The 13,042-nt window shown below is 39.3% G+C and overlaps 1 protein-coding gene across 2 annotated transcripts in view; it reads left to right on the top strand.

Moving 5' to 3' along the window:
* Positions 1 to 13,042, top strand: part of MYOM1 (myomesin 1) — a 155,119-nt gene that overhangs the window by 60,932 nt on the left and 81,145 nt on the right. For both annotated transcript variants that reach the window (XM_025886355.2, XM_073898461.1), the window contains 4 exons: positions 373 to 461; positions 571 to 633; positions 5,264 to 5,428; positions 7,591 to 7,752. In XM_025886355.2, coding sequence (XP_025742140.2) covers positions 373 to 461; positions 571 to 633; positions 5,264 to 5,428; positions 7,591 to 7,752 — 479 coding nt within the window. The remainder of the gene's footprint in view (positions 1 to 372; positions 462 to 570; positions 634 to 5,263; positions 5,429 to 7,590; positions 7,753 to 13,042) is intronic.

Below are 13,042 nucleotides of genomic sequence, written 5' to 3'. Positions count from 1 at the left end.
AGTTACCTGCATGGGCAGACATTTTCTGCTCCTGACACCACTTTAGACCAGTTAATCATAATACTGTTCCTGCTGTAATTTATGTGCTTAACAGTTTGTTGACATGGGTTTTTTTTGGACATTTTAAATGAACCTGGGCAAGGTCACAGTGCTGTAGGCGTCCTCCTCCCATACTGTGCTTCTGGCTTGAAACTGTAGTAGGTATCCTGCGTTATATAGAATCCCACAGGGAGCTGGATCCAAGACAGCTTCATCAGAAGTCCCCCGAGCCACGTGCTGGCCAGTGATTTGCAGTGTGCCATGTTAGCAAAGAGATCCTTGATAGAAGAACAGCTTGTAGCGATGGTCACTCATCTCCATCTGTCCTTTCAGATGTGATTTTGAAGACACTGCTCAGTACCGGGCCTCTGCGATGAACGTTAAAGGAGAGCTTTCAGCATATGCTTCAGTCGTGGTAAAGAGTAGGTTTGCTGCACTTGTTTTATTCAAAGTGTATTTTTAAAAATTTATTCTCATTGATAAAAAATAAATCAGGCAGCAGTTCACATGCATTTCTGCTTTCTTTTCTAGGATATAAGGGAGAGTTTGATGAGACTCGCTTCCATGCTGGGGTTTCCACCCTGCCCCTCAGCTGTAAGTTTAAAAATATATTTGCTAAGTGTCATCTCTATTTAAAATACAGCAGAATAAGCCATTCTATAATGCTGAAATAAAAGAGAGGATTATTATAATATATGGTAGTATGTATATAATAGCTATCTATGCTGGGTTTTATTTTTTAGATTCTTGGTTACTATTCTCCTTCTGAATGTAACTGCTTCGTTCTGGTTTTATAAAAGCCCAGATATTATGGGCTAAAACTGGCAAGTGTTTTTAAGTCTTTCTGTATTAAACTGAAAAAGATCATTACACAAACCTGGGCAGAGAGATTTAATCATGCTCACCGCCCCCCGCCACAAGTCTGTCCTGTATCAGAGCATCCACGTCAGCATCACCTCCTGGAGAAATTCATGTCTGACTCCCACTGCCACCCACAAGTCGACCCAGTCAGGGTTAGGTGTCCCCAGGAGACCGCAGCACCTCCACCACAGCATCCATCACGCTGGACACTGTTAACTGTTGTGTCTTTCTCTCACCGAGCTCCAAGCCACTTGAAGGCAAAGCTGGACCTTTTATCTCTAAACCCCAACTCCTGACACAGAATAGGTATTTGATAATGAATGAATAAATAAATACACTAATTTATGAAGTGCAATTTAAAATGAAATCTAAGGGCTCCTGGGTGACTCAGTCGGTTAAGCATCCGACTCTTGATTTCGGTTCAGGTCATAGTCTCAGGGTCGTGACATCAAACCCCGTGTTGGACTCCACACTGGGCATGGAGCCTGCTTAAGATTCTCTCTCTCCCTCTTCCTGTCCTCATCTCCCTCTCTGAAAATAAATAAATAAATAAAATATCTAAATTTTCTTTAATAACAAACTATTAAAAATATTCTGATCTGTGGTAATTTGTGAACTTCAATCATTTCACCTATATCAGAACATCTTTTCATAGGAACCAATAAAAGTAAAACCCTTATGGTTGTTCAGATAATTTGATGCTTATGGTGATCAGACTGAAAAAGGTAGTCAAGCCTGAACTTATTTTCTGAACATTAAAAATAAGTGATAGTTTTGAAAATGCTTGAGGAAGATACTTTCTCATGGGTCAGTTTTTCACCTAACTGGTTAGTTTGATGTCCGTAGATGACCTGTTCCATCAATTTTGTGGGATGGCTCCTAATTTTAATATTCCAAGTTTTAATCTTTAGTATCAATCCCATGAGTGGGTGGGAGGGAATGATCGGTAGGAGTAAGGGAGGAACACACCCCAAATCGTGTTTTTCTCCCATCATTTGACTCATACTGAGATAGAATAGTTGAACATTTTGAAACTATGACTTATCTCCCATTGTCCCTAAGACAGGTTTATTTTTTTTTTATTTTTTTTTATTTAAGATTTTTTTTTTTTTTATTTGAGAGAGAGAGAGAACGAGAGATAGAAAGCACGAGAGGGAAGAGGGTCAGAGGGAGAAGCAGACTCCCTGCTGAGCAGGAAGCCCGATGTGGGACTCGATCCCGGGACTCCAGGATCATGACCTGAGCCGAAGGCAGTCGCTTAACCAACTGAGCCACCCAGGCGCCCCTAAGACAGGTTTATTAATCATTTATTTCACAATCATCTGAATGTATCCTGCTCATTCCCACTGCCGTATCAGCATCCATATTTCTCCCATTTCTCTCTTCTCCATCAAACTAGGGTCTAAAAGCCCAGCTCACCCTTACTTCTCTAACTTCTTGATCTTTCAAATTCTCCTCTGACTGGTCCCTGAATTGAGTGCAGTTGTTCCCCACATAGAAAACAGAGGACTTTTTTCATTTATTCAACTAATATTTATTGAACATCTACTATGTGCTGGGTACTGGTTTAGGTGCTTGGAATATGCTGATAAATATAGATAAAGCTTCCTGCCCGTGGTTCTGTTCTGATAGTTAATATATATTGATCAGTTGTACCAGACAGCATACTAAGACATTTTGTTATATGCAATGATCATTTAATGCTCTACCAAAGCTTATAAAATAGGTATCTTTTATCTGTGCTATGCAGATGAGTAAATAGTTTTAGAGAGGTTAAATCATGAGACAAAACCACACATAATGGTAGAGTAGGGACTTAAAAGTTGGTCTTTCTAACTCTAAACCATATTCTATTTTTTTTTTTTTTGGTGGGGTGGGGGAGTAGAGGAAGAGGGAGAGAGAGAATCTTTTTTTTTAAAGATTTTATTTATTTATTTGAGAGAGAGAGCACATGAGAGGGGGGAGGGTCAGAGGGAGAAGTAGACTCCCTGCCGAGCAGGGATCCCAATGCAGGACTCGATCCAGGGACTCCAGGATCATGACCTGAGCTGAAGACAGTCGCTTAACCAACTGAGCCACCCAGGTGCCCAAGAGAGAGAATCTTAAGCAGGCTCCACGCCCAGCACAAGCCGAGGCAGGGCTTGATCTCATGACCCCAAGACCGTGACCTGAGCCAAAATCAAGAGTCAGATGCTTAACTGACTGAGCCACCCAGGTGTCCCTCTAAACCATATTCTAAGACAGGAGTTGGCATTTTCTGCAAAGGACTCCTGTAATTATAATTTGTAAACTAACTGTAATTTGTAAATTGTAAATACATTAGGATTATAAATACTTTAGACTTTGTGGGCCCTATGGTCTTTGTCACAACTACTCAATGCCACCATTGCAACACAAATTTACCATAGGGCGCCTGGGTGGCTCAGTTGGTTAAGCGACTGCCTTTGGCTCAGGTCATGATCCTGGAGTCCCGGGATCGAGTCCCACATCGGGCTCCCTGCTCAGCAGGAAGTCTGCTTCTCCCTCTAACCCTCTTCCCTCTCATGCTCTCTCTCATTCTCTCTCTCTCTCAAATAAGTAAATAAAAAATCTTAAAAAAAAAAAAGTCACCATAGACAGTAGGTAAATAAATGAGCATGGCTGTGTTCCAATAAAACCTTATTTATGAACATTGAAATTTGAATTTCCTATGACTTTGCCTGTGTCACAAAATAGTCTTCTTCTTTTGATTCTATCTCAACCATTAAAAAATTGAAAAATTATTTCTAATGGTACAAAGCAGGAGGCAGTCCAGATCCGGCTGACAGATTTGCCAAACCCCGACCTAACCCTTATTATTTTGTAACTCTTATCTCTACTCCCTAAGGCAGCTTTGGAGCCAGCCCGGCTTCCCAAACAGCAAGGTCTGATTGAATTGTTTCCCTTTCGATCTTAGTGGGACATCATCCTATAGAAGTGGGGCAGATGGAACCTGTGCTTCAAAGAGGTGTTGTTTCACTCTTGGTTAGTGGTTGCCAGAGGACACACAGATTCAAGGCGATATTATGGATTGCTGGAGAGCGCAGCTTCTGGAAACAGCCTGCCAGTGTCAATCCTGGCTCTACAGGGTCATTGTGGGCAGTTAATTTGGCCTCCCTATGCTTCTGTTTCCTCATCTATAAAACAGAGAGATGATAATGGAACTTACCCGAGAGAGCTATTATGAGGTTTGAGTTAATAGATATTTAACACTGGGAACAATACTTGGCACAAGTTGAACTCAGTAGATTTTAGCTTGCATTTTCAAACTAATTCTAAGAGGTGTTAGGAGGAGAAATAAAATATGAGAGACAGGGCCTAAATTTTAGAGTCAGGCAGCTATGGATTTGAATTTCAATTTCACACATAATACCTTTGAAACCTGGACATTAGCTGTATCTTATTTTTGTGAACTTCTCCATTCTCATCTGAAAGAGAAGGAAAAACATATCTGTGCCATGGGGGTTTTGTAAGGATTAGACGACCTGTCAAATTCAAGTATGTGGCATGGTAACCCGTTAACGGAGTCATTATTTTCCCAAGCTCTTTCCCTTGAGAAAAGAGAAAATAAAACCTGGGAGGGTTTATGATGCAGGTATTTACTCAATCTGTAAGTAAGATATTTCTAAGAAAAATATTTTTTAAAGTCACAATATTATAAACTTTTCAGTTTGAAATTTCTTATTTTTTTCTCACTCAGATCATTAAAGACACTGAAGCAATAAATTTCTTTTTTTTAAAGATTTTATTTATTTATTCATGAGAGACAGAGAGAGAGAGAGAGAGAGAAGCAGAGGGAGAAGCAGGCTCCCGAGGAGCAGGGAGCCCGATGTGGGACTTGATCCCAGAACCCTGGGATCATGACCTGAGCCGAAGGCAGACGCTTAACCATCTGAGCCACCCAGGCGCCCTGAAGCAATAAATTTCTCCAATAAGTTGGAAAACTATTTTTATACTCTGAGGGATTGATCTGGCTGTTTGTCTGGAGAGTACAGCAGTTGAGTTTTAAATGAACTAGGAATCTAAAAAGTGCATATATTGTGCTAAGTATTTGAGCTAAATGTGGTATTCATTTACGTGCTATGTGAGGTATTAAGCCTGCCCCTTAAAATTCTAGTCATTGCAATTATAAAAATAAATATTGAGCTTATCTGACCAATGAAGCAAGAATTTCCATTTCACATCATAATATATGGGAATGTGCTTTGTACTTCTTTATAAGACTTAATTTTTGCCCAGAGAGTTCATTTGATCAATGTTTGTTGTGACTGCTTATTAAAATGCTAGTGTCTCTTTGATAAAAAAAAAAAAACAAATTGCTGATGTTTGTTTTTGTTGTACCCAGTTGGCGTGACACCTTATGGTTATGCATCCAAGTTTGAGATCCACTTTGATGACAAATTTGATGTGTCTTTTGGAAGAGAGGGAGAGACAATGAGTCTAGGCTGCCGTGTAGTTATCACTCCTGAAATTAAGCATTTCCAGCCAGAGATCCAGTGGTACCGAAATGGTGAGCCTTTATGATGAATTCTCACTTTGGTTCTTATTCACAGAAGGTGGCAGACGGGGCTTGACACCCGAGCACGAGCTTCCATAAGACCACAGACCTGTTTATCAGAACTGGCAGAATCTGGACATTAGAAGGCATACCCACTGGATGTTGAAAGAGTTTTTATACATATATCAAAGTAGCAGAACTTTGATAATATATTTGTGGAGGTTATAATTTCTTATCACCAAGTAATCTGTGGAAAGCATTACAAAAATGCATTTTTATAAATTACTTATCTATCCATTTTATAAGTTAATTTTATTTAGTAAAATTAAGGGAAGTCCACGGAAGTCCAGTGGGACTATGGAGCATGGCCACTGACCCCTCGACATGGTGGGCAGAAAGCAGCATGCTCACCAAGCAGTTGGCCTGAACTTCAATTGTGCACACAGGTACCTGGGGCAGTCTGGAACATCTGGGTCGAGACCGAAGCCAATAATGGCAAAAGCACTGGGATGGCGAACATGGCCCTAGGGAAGGGAAGGGGCTCCAAGTGGGGGGCAGCATGGGAACTGTAGGTTCCTACTAAACCTACAGTCGGAACAGAGTCGGAGCTTGCCAGCCCAGCCCTCCTTCCCCAGAGCTCATTTCTGTGGCATCTGCACAAATACTAACTTATTGACCTGAGCATCCAGACAGGAACTACCAGCAACCAGGCAGTAAACTTTGTCAGTAAAATACTACAAAATAAAATCACGTGTATAGACATTGAAGTAAAGCATATGAAGCAGTTGTTGGAATTCTTCAAAGAGTTGAGAATCCCTGGTACTGAAAACTGCTATAACAAGGCACAGCAAATATTCAGAGGCTTAGAAATGTAAATTAAGCTTAAAGATTGTCGCATTCAATGAAAAAGAACACTTTTTTCATATGAAACTGTGGATGAAGCAATTATTAATAAGGAAGATAATCTTAAAATTATTTTTTCCTTGTAATTAAAGATACAGTGAATAGAATGCATAAACAGACATTTGGATTATATACAAATCATTTTCAGTTTCTTGTATAACATCCACAAGTTATAGAACATGATAGAGAAAATATCAAAATATTATTATGTAAAATTACATTTAAAATTAAATTCAGACTTATGTGAAACTGATCTATATGAAATCAAATTTTTTTAGAAATTTTGTTCCTTAAGAATCATTAGCTCTAGAGTACTAAAATTTATATTTTGAAATAATTTATCAGAAAATTAACCCAATGTTAACTTTATAAGAATTTATCTATATAATGCTGTATAGTATAAAACTATATGATATTTTTAGTATGCAATTTCTTAACAGCTGCAGTAATAGTTGCATCAGCAGAAAGATCCTTCTCAAAATTTAAAGATTATCAACTCATTTCTGATCTTGCATTTGTAAAGAGTGACTGATGTTACTTTTTTTTAAAGATTTATTTATTTATTTGGTGGGGGTGGGGGGATGAGGGAGTAAGGGGGGAGGGGCAGAAGGGGAGGGAAAGGGACAAGTAGACTCCACCTGAGTACAGACCCAATTGTGGGGCTCAATTTCATGACTCTGAGATCATGACCTGAGCAGAAATCAAGAGTTGGCCACTGAACTGACTGAGCCATCCAGGTGCCCCTCAATTATATTGACTTAAAAGGAAGTTGCCAAAAGTATAAATCTGATGACCTAATAACTGAATTTGCAGAAAAGCAAGCCTGAAATATCTTATTATCAATCAAGGTATTACATTAATAAAAAATTATTTTTGTATATAAAATTATGGCATGAAAATATTTTTTTGCAATTTGTGTTACCCTAATTATATTTTATATATAGTAAAATATTTTTAGAGGAAAAAGCCTTATATTTTAGTACCTGTAACTGTATTTTTTTCTTTGCTTTTTGAACAGGGGCTTTGCAATTTCATTTTGCACTGGACCCTGCAGATTATATATTTGGCCCTGGTCCCTTCACTTCTGATACAGCATTTTTTATCAATATAAGCATGGCAGAATGGCTCAAAGCCCTAGAGACTTCTACTAACAGTCAAATAGCTTTCAATATAGAAGAAGAAGCAGAGAGAGAGAGAGGGAGGGATGGAAAAAGAAGGGAGCAATGGGGGGAAACTGAGTTAATTTTCTTACATTTTAAAAAAATTTCCAGGAGCACCTGTTTCTTCATCCAAATGGGTTCAAACACTTTGGAGCGGAGATCGAGCAACACTGACATTTTCTCATCTCAACAAAGAAGATGAAGGCCTTTACACAATCCGTGTACGAATGGGAGAATATTATGAACAATATAGTGCTTATGTCTTTGTTCGAGGTAAGACCCAGCAAAAAGCAGAACACCCAAGAATGTTTAAAACACTGAGGCCAAATCAATCTATCCAGACAGGTTTTTTGTAATGATGAAAGGTCCATTTGAAAATTCTTCCAAAATACATGGCATAGAGTTATTAACTTCCAGTAAAATTAGACCCAGTATAAAAAGGTTAACCCTGAGGCACCAACCCAAAGCTAACTAGCTTCCGGACTGTGTTACTATCACTAATGTCAGGACTTTCTTTATCTTCAGTGAGTCACCAGGGCAGCTCTCTGTAGATGTTCGAGGAGAGATGCTACATCCCAACAATATGAAAAGCCATTTCAGTTTATGGAAGCTACAATAAAAGAGTGATGTGCTACAGGGAATTTACTCTTTAATATCTATTTCATGGAGCAAATTCATTATTTCACTCCAGACACCTTCTTTATAGTTTCAGCTTTAATGAACTAGGAAACAAGGTGCTACAACTTAATCCTTAAGGCAAACTGTGTGATTTTAGGAGTCTTTCTTTCTTCGCCTGTGGATTGGCTGTCTGCAAGTGGGGATGTTATTTCTACATGGGATCCCAGCGCATTTGGAAGACCACTGACACAGTCTTCAGGGTCAGTGTTCTGTGTTCTCTTCTGTGATGTTAGTCAGGTGTCCACAAGAGGAGACACAGGAGAGGCTCAGGAAAACTAAGTTTATTACACTCACAGGTTTTAGCACACCACAAAGGGCCACCTGGGGAAACATGAGCATAGGTTGGGTTGGTCAGGAGGCATAAGGGGCCAGAGGGAGGGGAGAGCTTAGGCCATGGCTGTTATTGGAGTTTCTATGGGAAAGGCAAGGCAGGGCAGGATTAACAGTTTAGGACTGGCTAGTTTGAATCATTTTGGTACACTCTAAACTATAGGCGTGGTCCCTAGTGGCCTGCTACCTGGCCCTGGGATGATTAAGGCAGGGGAATATGGCCTCCTGGGGTGCACAAGCCAGATAGAGGAGGCATGGCTCTGGATTGGTCAGTTTTGCATATCAAAGGCATGCTCCTGGCTGAGCCCTTGCTATCTCTAAGAATTGGCTAGCCCTGGGAGGGGCAGTGTCTCCCCAATCAGAAAGGTTTTTAAGGTGTCAAACCATCATAATATATAGACAACTAAAATATAAACAATATAGGAGACTTACTAATTTTTTTAAATCTCTCATGTCCTAAATAGAATCATAAACTCATAGGAAATTTTATCAAAATGGAACTTTAGAGGTCAGATGTCCTTAACTGGGATCCACAGACTCCCAAGGGGTCTATATATTATATACTATAATATAATATATTATATTTCAATATATTTAGTTTCTTTGGTAATCTCATGTATTTTATTTTATGCATTTGAAAGCATTATTCCGAGAAGGGGCCTCTAGACTTTCTTTGTTAGTCTGCCAAAGGAGTCTATCGTATGAAAAAGTTAGGATTCCCATTCTAGTCTAATCCTTTAATTTTAAGTTGCAGAAGCTGAGGTTCAGAAAAATAAAGTGATTTACCAAAGCCTCACAGTTAGTTAAAAGCAGAAGTGGACCTAGGATACAGATCTTCTGATGCCTAACCCAGGATTTTATAAATTTTTTTAAAGATTTATTTATTTATTTGAGAGAGTGAGAATGAGAGAGAGAGAGTACATGAGAGGGGGGAGGGTCAGAGGGAGAAGCAGACTCCTTTGCTGAGCAGGGAGCCCGATGTGGGACTCGATCCCGGGACTCCGGGATCATGACCTGAGCCGAAGGCAGTCGCCCAACCAACTGAGCCACCCAGGCACCCTAACCCAGGATTTTAATTAGGATATAAGCTAAGCTGATGAAACAAAAAAGCTTATTTCTCTCCCATGTCTATCAATTCAGAAATAGGGATGTGGTTCAGAGTCCCAGGTTCCATCTACATCGTTATTCCATTGTCCCCATGGTGCCATGTCATGTTCCCATCCCAGCCTATGGGAAGAGGAGAGAAAGGACATGCAGGGGGAGATGCAGAGTTGCACACATCACTTCTGCATGGTGAACACTTAGCCAACACACACATCTCACAGTGAGGGAAGCTAGGGCATCATGTGTCCAGTCGGGTGGCCATGTTGCCTGCTGAAGCTGGCGCTTCTAGTACTAAAAGGAAACAAACAAACAAAAAAATGGATCCTGGGAATGGTTAGCAGCCTACATACACCTGCAGTCAAAAATAATGATTGTGGAATTCTGTCCTGGATCAACAACTGATAAAAATACATGAATATCTACATCATCTGAAAATGTGTCAGACTTTCTCCTACACAAAAGCCTGGTGGGAAAAGTCAGCTATCGCTGAGGGAAGAAAGATGCTAGCCTCTGGATAAATCACTGTGAAGATGGACACACTGAAACTCCTCAGCAAGTAAGTTTGTGTAGACAAACCACCTGGATGAACCTGGCTAGATAAGGACTGAAAAAGCAAAGTGTTTGCCTCTGCTCTCAGTTGTCTTACCTAAACCAGACGGTGTCTCTGGCGACTCAAGAAAAAAACCTTAGTTATTTAGACCTTGGCAGTTCTTCTGTGCCTTTGTCTGGGAACTCTGACATAGTCTAGGGTTTTCTCAGTAACATTTCTCAGTGCCTGTATCCAGAATTGTGGCTCTCTGCCAGATTTAGGCCAGGCTTCACATTACTGACTATAGAAAGGGAGAAGGCATTGAAATTTGAAATTTATACTTAAGCTAGTTTTCAAATCCACAAAAGAAGGAAATGGAAAGATTCTAAAATTTATCAGATGTTGGTGTGAGAGAATTGAGAAGATAAATGGGAGAGACAGAATTGGGAAGATAAATTTCAGTAATTGCTTTGTGAACTTAAGAACTTTTAGAAAATATTTCACTTATAAGTTTATTTTGAATGATGTGTTTTAGATTCTTTTTTAAAAAAAAGCCTTTGTTGAGGTGTACTTGATAAACTGCAAGATTCACCTATGTTGAGTGGACAGTGCTTTCAGAATATTTACAGAGTGTGCAGCCATCACCTACCATCCAGTTTAAGAACATTTCCATCACCCCAAAGGGATTTCTTTGCCCATTCCCCACTGTCATCCCCAGACCAGCCCGTAGGCAACCACTAACCTACATTCTCTCTGTTGGCCTTCTCTGGACATTTCTGGATATAGTATTTGGACTTTTACATCTATCTTCTTTCATTAAAACATATGTTTTGAGGTTCATTTATGTTATAACACATATTAGCAGTTCGTTCCTTTTTATTGCTAAGTAGTATGTCGATGTATGGAAATACCTCATTTTGTCCATCCATTCACCATTTGGGACAGTTGGATTGTTTCCACTCTTTGGCTATGATGAATACTGTTTCTATGAACATTTGTGTCCGTATTCATGGGTATGTTTTTATTTCTCTTGGGTAGAGACCTACGAGTGGAATTGCTGGGCTATATGCTAAATTTATGTTTAACTTTTTAAGAAATTGCCAACATGTTGGTTTTTTGGTAAAGATTTTATTTTTAAGTAATCTCTACACCCAACATGGGGCTCGAACTTGCAATCCCCAGATCAAGAGTCACGTGCTCCAACACCTCAGCCAGCCAGGCATCCCAAGAAATTACCAGCATGTTTTAAATGACACTTCGTGTGTTTTTAAAACTCTGTATATATTGAACTGCATAGGCCATTTCATTGCATTTTTAGAGTGCTGATATTTTTGCTGCTTAGAAAATAGCTTCTGAACCAGAACGATCAGTGTATAAAGCACCATATGTCTGCAGAAACACATTCCAGAGCTGCACATATTTGGCCAGGATTTAATTACATAGATAGTGTGTGTTCTTTGTGAAAAAAATAGATCATATAAATAAAGCAAAAAACAAAAAAGGAAAGAAAGAAGAAGAAAAGCTATTCCAATGTTACTATTTTATTACATATTCTTCTAGAATTCTATATTTTATATATTCTTCCCTCCCCTATCCTCTCCACCACATAGAGGGAGAGAGATGATAAAGTGGCAAAGGATGGAATAGAAATGTCTTGAAAAAACAATTACAAATGACAAATAAATATATGAAAAAATTCCGCTAGTAATCAAAGAAATGAAAATTGAAATGATGTAACATTTTAATCTATCATATTGCAAGGATTTAAAGGATTTTTAAAATCCACTGGGATAGAAGGATGGTGGGAATAGCACATCTGTACACTGCTGATGAGTGTTAATTGTTTCAACATTTCTCAGGATGTTTTACTACTATGTATCAATAGTGCACATTTCCAACAATTCCAGTTCTAGGAACTTAAGTGGGCAAAGGTGAGAAAAATGTTTGTATTGGGAAAAACTAGAAGAAATCTAGACATCCATCCATGGGAATTATAGGATAAAGTATAATAAATGCCCCATGTAAACAACAGAATAACACACAACAATGAAAACAAATGATGTGTATCTGTATTTATTGATATGGAAATATATTAACATGAAACTGCATAGTCCAGTCCCATTTTTATTTCAAAAACAATCATTTTTGAGTTCATAAATATAGGAAAAAATCTAGAAGCATCTGGGCCAATATGTTAGTAGTAGTTATCTCTGAATTATGGAATTAAAGGGGATTTAAACATATATTTTTTGATTATCGTATATTTTACAAGCAGGCACTGCTTTTATACTAAAGATAATAGTTACATTTTGAAAAAAAGTTATAATTAGCTTATGTCAGAAATCAAGATATAAAGAGTAGCAGGCTAATCTTTCCCCTAATTAATCAAATGTACGAAAACTGGCATTTTGGAGGGTTGGGAGAAAGGAGGGCACAGGCTAGGAAGAGGGTTGCCACGGATCGAGTGGGCGCTGCGGTCAAGCAGCCTGGAGCAGCTGCTGAGAGCCATGAGCACAGATGTGTCTCAACAGAACACGGTATTTGGATTTGGCTTCCAGCAGCTCCTACACAGAACCTGTTTTTAGAAAGACTGTTAAGCCCACCCGAAGAATGGCACGGTCCAGGCCATGTTATAAATATGCTGAAAAATGGCTCCCTGGACGCCTACTGTCTGCCGGGCTCTGTTATATACAGTGGATATTCAGCAAGCTAAACCGGGGATTCCTGGTTGTTACATCATGGGCCGTTAGCAAAAGGACATGGGTGAAGGTTGCCACATGTCCCCTCCCAACTGAGCGGCTTTCCAACATCCCTCTTCTGCCACTTAGGCCTGTTAACCTCAGCATCTCAACCCCTTTCTAGCTCTGCTCTAACTTCACCGTCAGCAGACTCGCCCCCCAATCCAGTCCTTTAAAACCTGAA

This window comes from Callorhinus ursinus, unplaced genomic scaffold (genome assembly GCF_003265705.2).
Source record: "Callorhinus ursinus isolate GAN/ISIS: 27379988/994484 unplaced genomic scaffold, GSC_fseal_2.0 scaffold11, whole genome shotgun sequence".
Classification (NCBI taxonomy): domain Eukaryota; kingdom Metazoa; phylum Chordata; class Mammalia; order Carnivora; family Otariidae; genus Callorhinus; species Callorhinus ursinus.
This window is presented reverse-complemented; position numbering and strand designations above follow the sequence as displayed.